General features: G+C 38.7%; 1 protein-coding gene across 12 annotated transcripts in view; it reads left to right on the top strand.

Annotated features, from left to right (window-relative positions):
• BCAS3 (BCAS3 microtubule associated cell migration factor) overlaps positions 1-17,914 on the top strand; it is a 654,611-nt gene that overhangs the window by 138,670 nt on the left and 498,027 nt on the right. For all 12 annotated transcript variants that reach the window (XM_060203882.1, XM_060203884.1, XM_060203878.1 and 9 more), the window contains exon 11: positions 8,566-8,649. In XM_060203882.1, coding sequence (XP_060059865.1) covers positions 8,566-8,649 — 84 coding nt within the window. The remainder of the gene's footprint in view (positions 1-8,565; positions 8,650-17,914) is intronic.

The following is a 17,914-nucleotide window of genomic DNA, read 5'->3' as shown; positions in this document are numbered from 1 at the left end:
GGAGAGAGGAGGGGAAGACAGAGAGGAAGGGAGAAAAATAGACATTTGCAGACCCGTATCACCACCTGTGAAGTGACTACCCTGCAGGTGAGGATCCAGGGACTTGAACCATGATCCTTACGCCAGGAGCGCTTAACTTGCTGCGCTACCACCTGCCTCCCCCCCACGGTCTTTTTATCTCCTTTCATGCTTATGATTAGCGTTTGAACACAACTTTAATGATCTTTTCTTCTTCTTCTTCTTTTTTTTATACAATGTAGGGGAATGAGTTTACAGCCTTGCACATGCCAATACTACTAAGGAGCTTCCTTGATGCATTTTTTTTCTGTTGATTATTTATTATTTGGAGAATACAAGCCCCTGTGATGGTGAGGAGAGATACCACAGCACTCCCCCCCTCCATATATGGAGCAACTGCCATGTCAGCTCTGGTGTTCCCATGTAGTGCCAGGTCTCAAACCCAGGGCCTCTTGTATGATAAGATGCATGTTCTACCACTGGAGCTATCTCCCATCCTCCCAATGTTAATTTTCAATGTATATATATTTTTTAATATACATCTTTATTAATTTTTTTTTTTTTGGCCTCTAGGGTTATTGCTGGGACTCAGTGCCTGCACTACAAATCCACTGCTCCTGGAGGCCATTTTTCCCCATTTTGTTGCCCTTGTTATTATTATTGTTATATTTGCCATTGATGTTACTGTTCTTGGATAGGACAGAGAAATTGAGAGAATAGGGGAGACAGAGGGGGAGAGAAAGTTAGACACCTGTTTTACCGCTTGTGAAGTGACCCCCCTGCAGGTGGGGAGCCGGGGCTCAAACCGGGATCTTTAAGCTGGTCCTTGCGCATGGAGCCACTGACTGACCCCCATCTTTATTAATCTTAAAGTGCAAGATTAACATTACCACAGTAATGGTGCTGAAATGTTTCCATTTTTTGTGGAGCTATAAATCAGGAAGCAGTAATGGCATCTGTCTTTACTGATAGACTGGGAACACGAGGTATTGAATAATTTGTATCCCAAATATGAGGTATTGAATATGTATCCCAAAGTAAGTGTAAACAAGGACACTGTCATTTATGTATTTCTTTTTTCTTCGTTAGTAATATTACATTGAAAATTTTAAAACAGTTAAGGCTGGGGCCCAGGAGGTAGTGCACAGTGTTAAGCGCACATAGTACTAAGTGCCAGGACCAGTTCAAGGATCCCGGTTCAAGCCCCCAGCTCCCCACCCACAAGGGGTTCACTTCGCAAGTGATGAAGCGGGTGTGCAGGTGTCTGTCTTTCTCTCCCCCTCTCTTGTCTTCCCCATCTCACTTCATTTCGCTCCACCCTATCCAACAACAACAACGAAAATGGAAAATTGGGGGGCCCGGCGGTAGTCCAGCGGGTTAAGCGCACGTGGCGCAAAGCGGTTCAGACCTGCAGGGGAGTCGCTTCACAGGCGGTGAAGCGGGTCTGCAGGTGTCTCTCATCTCCTTGTGTTGATTATCTGAATAGGACTTCCACTACCCACCTAAGACTTTCTCTACCATTGTGTTTTGGGTCCTCCACACACACAGGCTACTTTGCTGTAGTACTTTGCTAGTTTTCACTTTATGCTTTCCTTTCCTTTCCTTGTTTCTTAGTAGCTCTTTCTTTTAATAGTAAGAACCCTTATTCAGTTCACAAAAACATATTTAAGTTTTTCAATGATCAGTTTCATTTGCTTATTAAAGCCATCTTAGTAAATGAGGTTTGTGTACTTATCACAAGAAGTTGTATTTGTGGCAAAGACAAAAAGCAAATTCAGAATTTCAGAGAGAAAAAGTGAAACCCTTTTTTTTTACCATTTATTGCCTTGTTTGTGAATATATAGTTAATCCATATATTATTGACTTTGAAGGTATGTATACGTTATTTTATATTTAGAATAACATGTTTTATTAACGGGTTTTAGTTTATTTTGTTATTGCTGCCATCAATGTTATTACTGTAGCTTGGCCATTTTTCCCTCTCTTTCTCCTTTTTTTTTTTTTTTTTTTTTTTTTTGTGGGTTAGAAGACAGAAAGAAATTGGGAGGGGTGAGGGAGATAAGGAGGAAGAGAGTAAGACAGACACCTGCAGACCACTACTTGTGAAGCATCCCCCCTGCAGGTGAGGATCTGGGGCTCAGACCTGGCTCCTTGTGTATGATAAGGTGTGTGCTTAATCCAGTATGCCACCACCCAGACCCTGTTTATTAAGAGTTCTTTTTTTAAATATTTATTTATTCCTTCTTGTTGCCCTTGTTGTTTTACTGTTGTAGTTATTGTTGTCATCGTTGTTGGATAGGACAGAGAGAAATGGAGAGAGGAGGGGAAGACAGAGAGCGAGAAAGAAAGAGAAAGAGACACCTGCAGACACACGTGGCACAAAGCGCAAAGACCCAAGTAAGGATCCCGGTTTAAGCCCCTGGCTCCCCACCTACCGGGGAGTCGCTTCACAGGCGGTGAAGCAGGTCTGCAGGTGTCTATCTTTCTTTCCCCCTGCAGGTGGGGAGCGGGGGGCTCAAACCGGGATCCTTAAACTGGTCCTTGTACTTTACGCCATGTGTGCTTAACCCGCTGAGCCTGACTCCCTAGCCTATTAATAGTTCTTGATGAGAGGCTGGATAGTTATTTGGTGAAACCACATGGCAAGTAAATTTCTAGCTTCTGGAATTCTTAATAAAAAAAAATCCTGGAAAAACATTATTTTCTACTTTAATTATTTGATATTTCCCACAAGTTATGTCTGTTATGGGTAGACAAATTTCATCTGAATGAATTTAAAAGTATATGTTGTTCTGTTGTGTGTATATATTGATATTTTCTGTTTGCTTTATTTTGCTTTTGCAGAGAGCTAGAGAGAAAAATAAGGGAAACTCCATTTCAGAAGCTTCTTTCAGTGTGGTGCGGGGCTGGGTTCAAACCTGGGCTTTGCACCTAGCAAAGCAGCACATTATCTAAGTGTTTCACCTTCACTTTTTTTTTTTTTCTGTTTAATTTTTGTCTAGGAAGCATATATTCTAAAACTAGCTTGTTACCTTTTTTCTCTCTTTTAAAATTTATTTTATTTAATTATTAATTAGAAAGATAGGAGGAGAGAAAGAACCAGATATCACTCTGGTACATGTGCTGCCAGGGATTGAACTCAGGATCTCAAGCTTTAGAGTCCAATGCTTTATCTACTGTGACAGTTATCTTATTTTCTGAGACAGTATAATAGTCATACAGTTCAGTATGGTGATATAATGTTTATTTCTTTTTATTTTATTTTATTTATTTATTTATTTAAGAAAGGATTAATTAACAAAACCATAGGGTAGGAGGGGTACAACTCCACACATTTCCCACCGCCCAATCTCCATATCCCACCCCCTCCCCCGATAGCTTTCCCATTCTCTATCCCTCTGGGAGCATGGACCCAGGGTCATTGTAGGTTGCAGAAGGTAGAAGGTCTGGCTTCTGTAATTGCTTCCCCGCTGAACATGGGCGTTGACTGGTCGGTCCATACTCCCAGTCTGCCTCTCTTTTTCCCTAGTAGGATGGGTCTCTGGGGAAGCTGAGCTCCAGGACATATTGGTGGGGTCTTCAATCCAGGGAAGTCTGGCTGGCATCCTGATGACACCTGGAACCTGGTGACTGAAAAGAGAGTTAACATACAAAGCCAAACAAATTGTTGAGCAATCATGGACCCAAAAAAGTGGAGAGGAAGTATTAGGGAGGTACTCACTGCAAACTCTAGTGTACTTCTGCTTTCTTACTTTGGTGCCATACTCCAAACTCAGTCAATTTCTGCTTTGCGTTTCTACTTTTTTTTTTTTTTTACATGCATGACATTCCCCAGATTCCCATTTAACAATACAACCCCCACTATTTCATTCATCATTTTAATATTTACATTTGTAATACATTTGCTTTAGACTGGAAATATCTAAGCAGTAGATGTATAATTCTTTTGCCATTGTAGACATATTGTTATACATGAAAAGCTACCCATTTAGAACTATAGACATTTTACAAATATTTGAATATCTATCTTAAATTTATTTATTTTGATAGAGACAGAAATTGAGAAGGTCAAGGGAGATGGAGAAACACCTGCAGTACTGCTTTATTGCTTGTGAAGCTTTCCCCCTCTGCAAGACGGGAATGGGGGCTTGAACCTGGGTCCTTGTACATTTTAACCTGTGCTCCACTAGGGGTGCCACTACCTGGCCACAGATACTATTTTCTAGTGGAAATATCTCTTTTATAGTGGTATATTGTGGGTATGAGTGTGTATACCATTTCTTGCCTTTATAGTTATACATGTCAATTATACATTCAGAGAATGATTCATTCTCTGTATCATACTACGTAGTAATCTCTTAAGATCATTAAAAAATTTTTTTTTCTACTTAAGGAAAGACTAATGTACTGCCCTGCCATACATAGAGTTCCTCCAAATGCTGTCCCATGGTAGTTGTTTTCCATCTTTGTCTTCAGTGCATACTTTTTCAGTGAGAATGATCCTTTGAATGAAGTAGTTAAAGATAAATGTCTTCCCATAGTATTTCTAAAAGGCCTGCTATTGACAGTTTCTGATTGTCTTAGCTTTTGGGTTTAGTGCAGAATTGGAAACTTTAGTTTGATATTGGAGCATTATCTTATTTCAGTGAAAATGTCCCTTGATTAAAATTTTAAGTAAAAGGTAATATATCTACAATATGTTTGTATTTCAATGCCTCTTTTTTAAATGTACTTTAAAAAGATTTATTTATTTAATAAGATGTGGAGGGAGGGAGCGGGAAAGGAGAAACAGAACCAAATAATTACTTTGGCATGTGAAATATGTGGTGATAAGGAACCAAACTCATGAGTAAACTTATGCAAGTTTTGCACTCTACCACCGAACCATTTACCCAGGCCACTTAATGTACTTTTAATTCAGAAAGATTAGAAGTATAAATAAAGAACAAATAGCACAAAGTACACCTAAATGCCATTTAATAAAATTGACTTCGGAACCATTTCAGAGTAAGTTGTATTCCTGATTAACTGTATTTTATTAGACAACTTAATGTTGGTAGTTAAGCACTCTAATTTATCATCCATATTCCAGTCTTGTTAAATTAACTGTATCACATCATTTGTAGAATTTATTTCCCCTATAGTCAAGATCTAATCTAGAAGCTGGCATTCTATTTTGTTGTAATGGTTTGTTTAGATTCTTTTAGTGTAGATCATTATAGTCTTTCTTAATCATTTATATTATCAATAATTTTGACTATACAGTCTCTTGCCTATGCCTGTTTTTTCTCTCTCCCTTTAAAAATTTTTTTTATATTTATTTATTTGTTTATTTTCCCTTTTGTTGACCTTGTTGTTTTTTTCTCTCTCCCTTTCTTTTCCTTCCTTCCCTCACCTTCCATCCTCCCTCCCTCCCTCCCTTCCTTCCTTCCTTCCTTCCTTCCTTCCCTTTCTCACCAACCAGCCAACCAATCAAAGCATTGCTCAGCTCTAGATTATAGTGGTGCGTGCATGGGTTTGAGCCTGAGACTTTGGTGCCTCAGACAAGAGTCTCTTTGCATAACAATTATGCTATCTCTCCCACCCACCTATGCCATTTTAAAAATAAAAAAATTACAATTTATTTCTCCAAACAATCATTATCACTGAATAAAGTGTGCATTGAAGAGAAAGATGGAAAACAACTGCCATGGGACCGCATATGGAGAAATTCTGAATGGTGGGGCAGTACACTGATGTCTTTCCTTAAGTAGATACAAGTTTTTTTTAATGATCTTAAGAGATTACTGAGTATCACACAGACACTTGGACATTATTTTCATTCTTGGAAACACTAGTTTCAAAGGCATAACATAATGATTGTTTTAAAAAGAGGTACATTTTTTAACTGATGAACAAGAGAGAAAGAGAGAATGAATCACTTTGGCACATGTGGTACTAGAAGTCAAACCCAGGACCTTATTCTGGAGAGTTTAATGCTTTATCTGCTGCACCACCTCTGGTGCTACACAACAGTAATTTGATATTTGTTTATCAGGTCTAAGTTATATATTTATTTTTGTTGTCACTGGAACTTCACCACTCCAGGGTGGATTTTATTATTGCTTTTTAAAATTCATTTCTGTTTATTTATTACCAGAGCACTTTTTGGCTCTGGCTTGTGGTGGTTCTGGAGGATTGAACCTCAATCCTTGGGCCCTCAGGCATGAAGGCTTTTTTGTCTCTCTGCCTCTTTTCCTCTCTGTCTCCCCCTCCCCTCTTGATTTCAGACTGTCTCTATCCAGTACATAGATAAAGATAATAATAAAAATTTTTAAAAGATTTGGGAGAAATTATTGAGGGGGCAGTGATTAATGGTTTACAGCGCAGTTGTTATCACCTAGGCACAGTTTATTATCTCTTCATAATAGATATCTGCAGAACATGGTCACCTCCAATTTAGGCCATTCCCACCATCATGCACCAGCAAACCACCACCATCTAGTCTCCTATTTCCCTCTATGTGAAGCTATCGTAGCAGACAGATTGCCATTTGCCAACTTTCTCACCTCTGACTTGAATCTACTTCAGTCACCAGTTAGTAAGATAGCTTAATGCCTTCTGACTTTTAAACGTTTTTCACTGTTTTATGTGTACTAATATTGTAATGAGGTAATTTCATTTTTTTTTTTTTTTTTTTTTTTTACAAAACTTCTTACACTTGAGAGAGTTTCACATGAGACAATCTTACTGGATGGCATGGTTATAACTTTTATATTTATGTAAAATATAAATATGAGAGAGAGACATTAGAGCCTCGCTTGGTAATATGTCAGTGCTGAGGATTAAAACCCAGGGTGGAATGGGGGAGATAGTGTAATGGTTATGCAAACAGACTCTCTTGCCTGAGCCATCAAAATTCTAGGTTTAATCCCCACACACCACCATAAGCCAGACTGAGCTTTGGTATTTCTCTCTGTGTCTCTTTCTCTCTCTCAAAAATAAAGTAAATAAAATATTGGGAGTTGAGTGGTAGCACAGCAGGTTATGTGCACGTGCCGCCAAGTGCAAAGACTGGCATAAGGATCCCAGTTCAAGCCTCGGGCTCCCCACCTGCAGGGGAGTCGCTTCACAGGCGGTGAAGCAGGTCTGCAGGTGTCTATCTTTCTGTCCCCCTCTCTGTCTTCCCTTCCTCTCTCCATTTCTCTCTGTCCTATCTTACAATGACAACATCAAGAACAACAACAATAATAACTACAACAACCATAAAAATCAACGTGGACAACAAAAGGGAAAATAAATAAATACATAAATATTTTTAAAAATAAACTGAAATATTAAAAACCAGTGCCATAGCTGAGAAATCTGTGCTCTACCATCTGATTCACTTCCTTCTACAGGAAACTATTTTTAATTTTTATTTATTAATTATCAATAAATATTTATTACATTAGAGAGATGCAGAGAAGATCACAGCTGTAGTTGTGACACCAGGGATTGAGCCAGGAACCTCAGGCATGTAAACCTTTGGAGCATTTCTGTTTTTATATTTTGAGTGAGAATATTATTTATGAATTTCACAGACTTTTAATAATTTGTATAGCAGTGTAGAACTGACCTAATGTTTCATTCTCATTTTGAATAACATTTTGAAATGTAAACATCTGGCAAATATTTTTCTTCTGAAAGATCTGTTTATCTGTTTATGAGAGAGAAAAGGAGAGTAGTGGAGGTTACCATTGCACTGCTTGTTTGAACTCAGTACCTCAGACCTGAGAGTCCAAAACCCTATCTACTGCACCACCTCTTGGACTGGTTTTTAGAAGTAAATATGGGAAATGTGGGAGTATTAGATAATTTAGTTCTGGTTTATTACTCAGCACACAAGAGAATCATGCATGTCAAGTGGTGATTCACTTTGAAAATTGGCGGGGTTTTGTTTACATCAGGCATGAATAAAGACTTCTTCCTTTTTTTTTTTTTTCCTTCATTCTAATGGTAGAACTGTTAAGTCCTCTGAAGTGGACAGCTACTATATGTGTCATAGCTGATTTATGCCTCATGATTTGTGCCACATTTCCACTGACACAGTTGGAAATAGAAATGTAGCAAAGTGTTTTGTCTGTTCTTCAAATTTCCTTTTACGATCTTTCTAGAAGAATTAAAACAGCAACCCTCCAATTTGCTAGCATGTTAAATATTTAATGTTAGAAAGTCATGACTAAGTCCTTTGGTTATATTTTTGAGATTTATTTGTGGAAAGGCTGCCAGATTCCAAATCCTACCATTTCAGAGTTTATGAATTGTTAAAGACTGTTCATCTTGTAATTAAGATTTGTATTTGAGTATAAAAGTGCCTGAGTGGCACCAGTAAATTATAAAAAGGAGTAAAAGTGTCTCTGCAGGGCTTTTAGCTGTTTGTCTGAATACACTTATGTAAACATTCCCACCCGGCATTATTTTTATGTGTGGTAAATAAGCTTTATTCTAATAACATGTAGAGTTTAAACAGTTTAATAGAAATGAGTTTCTACTAGTTGTTTTTATCCCTTTTCTCCCTTTTTCTAGTTGATTCGATGTCACCAGTCTCGTGGTGGAGCCTGTGGAGATAACATTCAGTCGTATACTGCCACAGTCATTAGTGCTGCTAAAGTGAGTATCCCAAGAGTCTCTGCAAGTGGTGATTATGTGAAGTAATTATCATTTTTTTCTTCTAAATTGTGTTGATTGTTCCTTTTTTCATCACCAGTGTGGAGTAAATTTAAGAAGTCAGGATTATTTTGTTCCTCAGGAAATTTGGTGAACAGTTTAGTTATTTAGTCTCATAAAGCTCATAAATAATAGATAATTTTCCAGTAGTATAATTATAGAGTTTGTATCTATCCAGTTTTAAATACTTATGTCTACTACCTAGATTAAATTCTGTAATCTAACTAATACCACTTTTGAAAAGAAGCTTTACATGTTTACATGTAATTAGTGACTTCTGGATTCTTTTACTGTGATTTGTGTCATTCTACCTATATTGTCTTCTCTCATACATCTTTGAACTAGTATGAGTCTTCTTGACATAGAAAGAATACTATTCCTTAAGAAAATTTAAGTCAAACTCTTGGCATATTCAAAGATTCTTTCATGTCATGGGACTACTTTTTGCATGTTTGTGAAGTTAGTTCTTTTTGTGTGAGATTGTGAGGGTTGATTTTTATGATGTCCCAAACTTTATGCTGATTATAAGGTATTCTTATAATCACTGTCCTTTTGAATTGTGACATACACAACAAAACATTTCTAATAATAGGGATGACATACTGAATCTAAATGACAGCATGTAATAGAAAGCACAACTATTCAGAAAAGAACAACAGTTTAAAGCAAACCACAGGGAGGGAATCAAAGGTCACACTGTTTCATGTAAAGCCAATATGAAAGTATTTCAAGATTGATCACAGCACTAAGATAAAATGCTTTAGAATGTGTTTCTTGGTTTGATGAGAGAAGCATTTCATATTTTCCACTCAAAAGGGGGGTAATGAATAAATCTTTAAGTTTACAGTACTATTTGTTTTAGTTTTCAGAATTTTTACACACATTATTTACTTGCCTTCATTGTGTATTAAAAAATTTATGTCAAATGAAATGAAAGTGACTGGCTTTATTCACAAACTATTTAGCTGTTAACTGTTAGCTCAAAGTGTGAATAAACTACATAAGCTTTGAAAAGAGTCTCAACTCCCTATAATACTGTATAGGGCACATTCTTGTCTTCATTTAAATTCCTGAGTAACTACATAAATGATGATTTTTAAATGTTTATTTATTTATTTATTCCCTTTTGTTGCCATTGTTTTATTGTTGTAGTTATTATTGTTGTTGTTACTGATGTCGTCATTGTTGGATAGGACAGAGAGAAATGGAGAGAGGAGAGGAAAACAGAGGGGGAGAGAAAGACAGACACCTGCAGACCTGCTTCACCTCTTGTGAAACGACCCCCCTGCAGGTGGGGAGCTCACGGCTTGAACCGGGATCCTTATGCCCGTCCTTGTGCTTCACACCACGTGGGGCGCTTAACCCCCTACGCTGTTGTTTTCGATGGGTTATGTTGTTTTCGCCGGGCTGGTAACAGACGACCAGGGACTCATAGTTGAGCTGTAGGCAGTATCTCTTTATTCATGCAGGACACAGCACAATCTAAGACGAGTTAAGCTAAACTCAAGGTAAAGTACTCTAAAACTCACAATGCTGTCTTTATATATACTTCCCAAGTAGGGTGGAAACAGGATGTGACATAGAGAGGGTGGAGAGAAAAGTGACTGGTGAAAATCAGAGTGTGACAAAGAGGGGGCAGATTAGGCAAGAATCCTATCACTGAACCACAAATGCCCTGGAGGGAGGGTGGAACTTGTTAACAGTGGTTATGTAAATAAAATAGTGTTAAGCAGGGGGGATTTAAACCAAATGAAACAGAAGGGGTCTCATGCATACCAACAGCTATGCTACTGCCTGTCTCCCCATAGATGATAATTTACTAAGCCAGTCATTTTCTAGTAGGCCAATGATTACCGATAAAATATCTCCACTAATATAGAATTTTTTTCCATTAGCTTATACATAAAGTGGTTAATGTTTGATTGCTTTTGCCTGATTTCATTGCTTATTCATGTTCTTATAAATTTACACAATGAAGGAGAAATATAGCTATGAACATAAATCATCAAATTCTTCTTGTTAGCATGTTCATTCTATCATTAATTATACCCTTTTCTGTATACTTTACTTAAATGTGTGTTTATTTTTTACCAGACCACTGCTCAATTCTAGCTTATGGTGGTGCAGGGGATTGAACTTGGGACTTTTGAGTCTCTTTGCATAACCAGTATGATATCTACATATATATATATATATATATATATTATAAATGTGTGTTTATAAGTTGACAATAATTTATAATCAATACCCATTTTAAAAAGACATTTAAAATCTTTGTTGTATTTATATAATGATTATTTTTGATACTTACAGACTACTGAGTTAGAGAGCATTTATATTTTGAGATTTCTTTTAAACCTTGTCTAGTTAATAATCTAAACTCCTACAATAAATAGAGTGAATCATTATTTTACTTCCGTGGTGTGAAATTTTTGTATAGGAAAGATTGGAAAATTAGCATGATGTGTGCCCACCCGATGGCAGTTTCTCCTTATTAAGTTATTGGACACTTTGTGAAAATTAGTTTTGTGCATATTAAGCCTTCTAAAGTAAAAAAAAATTCCAGTTTTTCATGGTGTGCCAAAAATAGTACTCTAAGGCTAGTTAAGGAGTTTCATTGTAAATATATTCTACTGATTTTACTATTAATGATGATTTGTAATCTTAATATGTTAGTGTAATCTCTTATGAAAATTTATCATGTTATACATTTAAATGTTACCTAGAAAGGGGAAAAATTACATTAAGATTGTAATGGTGGGGCCAAGGGGGGAGCACTCCTGGTTGAGCACCCATGTTACAATGCACAAGGACCTGGGTCTTCGCCCCTGGTCCCCACCTGTAGGGGGAAAGCTTTGCGAGTGGTGAAGCAGGGCTGCAGGAATCTCTCTGTATCTCTCCCTCTCTATCTCCCCCTACCCTCTTGATTTCTGGCTTTTTCTGTCTAACAAATGAAACTAAAAGTTTTTTTTTTTTAAAGATTGTAATGGTGATTAATTCTTCATGATAGTGATAAAGGAAAAATTTATCATTAAACTTGATGATTTTGATATATAAATCATGGTCCATATTTTTTAGTACCCTGTACTACTTGATTTTTTTTTCCCTTTTAATGTGTTTTAATCTGACTGTGGTGAATTGATTGAATACAAATGCCTTTGTTTTCTCTGGTTATCTGATAACTTCTTAGTGACAACTAACAGCTTTTGTGAGAAGCAGCCGCATTAGCACTAATGGGCAGAGAAGACAACTGATACAGCATGAGAAAGGCTAGAGATGACTAGTGACCCTTTGGCAAATCTGACTGTAAAAGAGCAGAAAACATAGCGTGCCCAATTTAATTTTGATGACAGTAGGATATCTCACACATTTCTTGTTGTATTATGTCTTTTATGGGTACAGTTCAGTTCTGTGATCGCTCTTAGGACTGTAGTGAATTTAAAGTTAACTTCTTTGGGTTTTGAGCACTCAGTTAATTTTCTGTTTGACTAAATTAGATTTTTTTATTCATAGACTATGATACATATAATACATGTATATATGATTTGAAGAATTTGCCATGCACGCTCATTCCCTTCCTACTGAAAAAAATCAAGTGAAAAGATTAATGTGAGATGATTTATGTATCTAAATAAAGGTATATAATAAAATAGAATTACTTTTAGGTACTATTACTCATTAATGTGTTTAATTCTAATATAGAACACCTTTTTTAATAAGCAGAGAGAGAGAGAATGAGTGGGGGGAGGTGGAGAATGTGTGTCTAATATAGAAGACTCTTACCATCCCTTTCTCACACCTTATTTTGAAAGTTACTGAGCAGGGCTGGGTGCTGGTTTACCTGGTTAAGTGCACACATTACAATGCATAAGGACCCAGGTTCAAACCCCCAGCCTTCACCTGTAGAGAGAAAGCTTCATGAGTGGTAAAGCAGTGTTGCAGCTGTCTCCCTGTTTCTCTTCCCTCCCCTCTAAATTTCTCTCTGTTCTGTGAAATAAAGTCTTTCTTAAAAAAAAAAAAAACATTAAAAAAGAAAGTTAATGCTATCTTGTTAAATTTTGAGAAATATTAAAATCTCTACCTGTAATATGAACCTTTGATTATGAAATATACCATTCAATACTTTGCCTACCTTCACTTCTGCATGTTCTCTTGCTTCTCTTATTTGGCCATTTCCCCTTTGCCTTGTGGTTCGACCTGGTGCAAGCTTTCTCTGTGCTCGTTACTTCACTTTTATTTCCGTTATGATCCATTGGTAGAAGAATATTAAATAATTGTCTCATGGGTTTGTGAGGGGGCTGGCTGTTCAAGTAGACTTGAAAACTGAAAGGCCTTCCTTTGATAAAGGGATCGCTAAGATAAGTGGGAGGATCTCCATTAACTTTTGCAAATACATCAGCAGAGGCTTCTCAGAAGTTCACTGCGGCACCTGATTATGTTGGTCCTTCAGAGTCTTACTTGACAACACTAACAGACTTTGTGTAAAGTCATTTCTTGTGAATTATTGAAACAAATGTTTGACTGCTAATTGAGGAGCACTAATGTGTTTTATAGTCACTGCAGTTTGAACTTCTAGCACAGAACAAAACAATTACAATTGATCTGTGGCTTTTTCTTGGTTTCAGTAGGCTATAAATTACATGTTTTTTTGCATGAATTTAGCAAATAGTGTTGCTAATCATTTTATTAAAGTACTCATTAGGATACATTTTTATGATCTTCATACCCTCCATAGCCTATCTGTCTGTTTTGAATTCACAAAGAGATCAAAGGTAGCAAAAGGAGTAGGTTACACAGCACTACTGCATAATGATTAAAAACCTGTTTTTTTAATTTTTTAAATTTATTTGTTGTGGGATAGAGACAGAGAGAAATTGAGAGAGAAGGGGGAGATAGAGAGAAAGAGAGACAGAGAGACACCTACAGACCTGCTTCACCACCTGTGTAGTGACTCCCCCGCAAGAGGGGAGCCGGGGGCTTGAACTGGGATCCTAACCGGTCCTTGCGCTTTGTGCCATGTGCACTTAACCTGGTTTTAAGACAGCTTTATAAATACTGGCTCTGGAGCTGGATAGCTCTTGACCTGTCATTTTACTTCTTCTTCTAGCGTTTGCCCTTCTTCCGTAGTCAGTCAACAGCGTCAGGTTGAGCCTGATGTAAAGTTTCGAGACCTCCTTTGAATCTGGAGAGGTGGCAGTCGTTGACTATGTGGGTCATAGTCTGTCTGTAGCCGCAGGGGCAGTTCAGGTCGTCTCTGGCTCCCCAGCGATGGAACATAGCGGCACACCGGCCATGGCCTGTTCGATAGCGATTGAGGAGGGCCCAATCATAGCGTGCTAGGTCAAAGCCGGGTTGACGCTTGCAGGGGTCTGTGATGAGGTGTTTGTTCTTTACCTCAGCTGACTGCCAACTCTGTTTCCAAGAGACTGGAACAGAGAAGTTCAGTGTAGGCATAGGGGACCAGATTGGGTGACGAGACGTCAAGCGTTGGACAGGGTGGGCGAAGATCTCCGCGTATATTGGCAGGTCCGGTCGAGCATAGACGTGGGAAATGAACTTAGATGATGCCGCATCCCCGACGAATATCTGGTGGGGGGATGTTGCTAAGAACTGGCAGCCATGGAACCGGGGTGGAACGGATGGTTCCAGAAATGATCCTCATGGAGGAATATAATTTGGAATCGACCAAGTGGACATGGGGGCTACGGAACCATACTGGGGCACAGTATTCTGCAGTGGAATAGCATAATGCCAGAGATGATGATCGTAGTGTGGAAGTGCTCACGCCCCATGAGGAGCTGGCCAGTCTTGCAATGATGTGATTCCTCGCGCCCACCTTTGCTGCAGTTTTTATGAGATGTTTGTGAAATTTTACTTATTATTAGTGTTAAATGGCATCTTAATGGAATAATATTTTGGGAAATGCAGCTGTTCCCTAGGTCACATGAAAAACGTACCTGGAGGTAGTGTAGCAGCACAGCGGGTTAAGCACACATGGTGTAAAGCGCAAGAACCAGCCTAAGGATCTTGGTTCAAGCCCCTGCAGAGGGCTTGCTTCTCAAGTGGTGAAGTAGGTCTTCAGGTGACTGTCTTTCTGTCTCCCCCATCTCTCTCAGTTTCTCTCTGTCCTATCCAATAGCAACAACAACAAGGGCAATAAAATGGGAAAAATGGCCTCTAGGAGCAGTGGATTTGTAGTGCAGGAACTGAGCCCCAGCGATAACCCTAGAGGCAAAAAAAAAATTATTTATAGAAAGGAAACACTGACAAGAACCATAGTTTAAGAAGGGTACAACTCCATATAATTCCCACCACCAGAACTCCATATCCTCTTCCCTCCCCTAATAGCTTTCCTATTCTTTATCCCTCTGGGAGTATGGAGCCAGGGTCATTATGGAGTGCAGAAGAAGGGAGGCCTGGCTTCTGTAATTGCTTCCCCACTGAACATGGTCATTGGCAGGTTGATCCGTACTCCCAGCCTGCCCCTCTCTTTCTCTACTGGGGCAGGGCTCTGAGGAAGCGCGGCTCCAGGACACATTGGCAAGGTCATCTGCCCAGGGAAGTGCGGTTGGCATCATGGTAGCATCTGGAACCTGGTGGCTGAAAGAAGAGTTAACATATAAAGCCAAACACATTGTTAAACGTAAAATCATGAACCTCAAGGCTGGAATATTGCAGATGAAGCTTTGGGGTGTCTTTTGTAGATAGCTAGTAGGCCTATTTTAGTTATATTCCAAAGGGCTCATGACTATACTATTTTTTTTTCTTTCTGAGCCTGACCTCTGATATGCAGGTGGACCCAAGTTATTGTCTGGGGAGATGACTCATGGCTGGAAAAAAAGGCTAGAAAGCTGGATCAGGGAAGAAAGTAGCTCCCAAATATGAGAAAGGTGCATAAATACTATTGACTGTAAACCCCATCTATCTGATCTAGGGCTCATATTTAGCTTAGGAGCTTATGTGACCTCTGCATGCCTATAGATCTGAGCTTGCATTCTGTGGTCATGAGTAGGAACATTCTAAGCTGCCCAAATTTCCTTTTTCCTCAGGTGGAACACAGAGTATATTGTTCAGCCTCCCTTCGGAGGATGGAACATTCTCTACCGTTGTTGATACACATTGAGGGCAAGGTCCAATGGGGGCCCACAAAGGGATCTATTGTGTTGTTCCTGATGGAGATGACTTATGACAATGGAGATAGGGATTTATTTAAGGTCTGGGCCCATCTTGTCTGTTTTGGAGTCTCAGGACTCCCCAATTAGGGCCCTAGCTCATGGGGTGGCCTGATAGTGACTGAAGAGTCATCATTAAAGTATGCCAGTCTCTTGCCCTTATTCAGCTTTTGCAGTCCTTGCTTTGATAAGGTTAGATTTAGAGTGACTGAGGAAAGTGTAATAGGAAGTAGGTGAGGAGGGTATTTAGGTCTAAGTAGAAACTATTTCATTGGGTAGTTTATGGTGTCTTTTTAGGTCTTTCTACTTGCTTGCTGTAGATTGACTCACTGCAGACTATTGTGCACTTTTGCTTTCAGGTATATGTTTTGCCCTAACTTATGGATACATGTGAACATATGCCCTATCTCATGGGACCTGGTCTATTTCTAGTTTTGGGACTTTGTTAGGAAGTGAATTACCTGAAATGGAATTAGAGAATCCTATGTGAAAGGAAAGGTCTCACCCGAGTAATGAGGCTGAAGGGTTGACATTCCATGCCTGACATCTCTGGACACAGTCTGAAGTGAAGCATGCTGAGGTGGCACTCATTGCATTGATTTGGTTGGGATAAGCAGATGCAGTATCATTTGGTATGAATTGAGAGAAAAGGCAGGAAAAGTGAGACCCTTTCTAGAGGTTCCAGGACTGGGGGAAATAGAGGCTTTATAGAGGAAGCAGGAGGTTCCTGCTGTCTTAGGGTTTAAGAAGGCAATTGCTATAATCACATTATTTGGCAATTGGGTTAACTTTGAAATATCCCATTGTTAGGATTTGCTGTATCATACATGACATCACCATAACTTCTGTCCTTTGCCATTATTTATATATATATAGCTGTGTCTTATAAAGTAACGCCACCGGTTGTTTCTATTCTCCCTGGTCTAAGGTTTTAGAAGAGTCAACATTTCGAAGAACAAGTCATTATTAGGAATGCATTAACAGTTTGTGACCACTATTAAAATTCAGTCTGATTACACATTTGAAGTCTTAAGTGCTTAGATTGAAGTAACATATATTCAGCCTATGCTCTGTGCATTAAAAGGTTTGAGACGTTCAGTTTTTCCCCTCTCATATTAATTAAATAGTGATTTATGATACTGCAAGTTAATAGGAGTGTATTTCACCACCAAGGACTGTTTGGGGTTCCCCCTGAGTGAAGCTGAACATCTGCTCTCACCCTCCACCCACAGATTTATTATTTGGTGCTCTACTCCAAACTCAGTCAGATCTTGCTTTGAGTTTCTCTCTGTTCTTTTTCTCAACTTCTGTTGTTGAGTGGGATCATCTCATACTCATCTTTGTCTTTTTGAGTTATTTCACTTAACATAATTCCTTCTAGCTCCATCCAAGATTGGTCAGGAAAAGTGGGTTCATTGTTTTTAATAGCTGTATAGTATTCCATTGTGTGTATATACCACAGCTTTCTCAGCCATTCATCCGTTGTTGGGAACCTGTTTTGCTTCCAGGTTTTTTTAAAAATATTTTATTTATTTATTTATTTATTCATTTATTTATTTTCCCTTTTGCTGCCCTTGCTTTTTATTGTTGTTGTAGTTATTGTTGTTAGATAGGACAGAGAGAAATGGAGAGAGGAGGGGAAGACAGAGAGGGGGAGAAAAAGATAGACTCCTGCAGACCTGCTTATGAAGCGACCCCCTGCAGGTGGGGATCTGGGGGCTAGAACTGGGATCCTTACGCCAGTCCTTGCACTTCGTGCCACGTGCGCTTAACTCACTGTGCTACTGCCCGACTTCCTGCATCCAGGTTTTAGCTATTACGAATTATGCTGCTATGAACATAGGTGTAACATGTCTATTTTTTAAATTTTTTATTTATGAAAAGAAAACACTGACAAAAACCATAGTATAAGAGGGGTATAACTCCACACAATTCCCACCACAGAACTCCATATCACATCCACTCCCCGGATAGCTTTCCTATTCTTTATCCCTCTGGGAGTATGGACCCAGGGTCATTATGGGGTGCAGAAGGTG

This window comes from Erinaceus europaeus, chromosome 12 (genome assembly GCF_950295315.1).
Source record: "Erinaceus europaeus chromosome 12, mEriEur2.1, whole genome shotgun sequence".
In the NCBI taxonomy this organism is placed as follows: domain Eukaryota; kingdom Metazoa; phylum Chordata; class Mammalia; order Eulipotyphla; family Erinaceidae; genus Erinaceus; species Erinaceus europaeus.
Note: the sequence above shows the minus strand (reverse complement) of the source record. Positions and strands in the feature narration are given on the sequence as shown.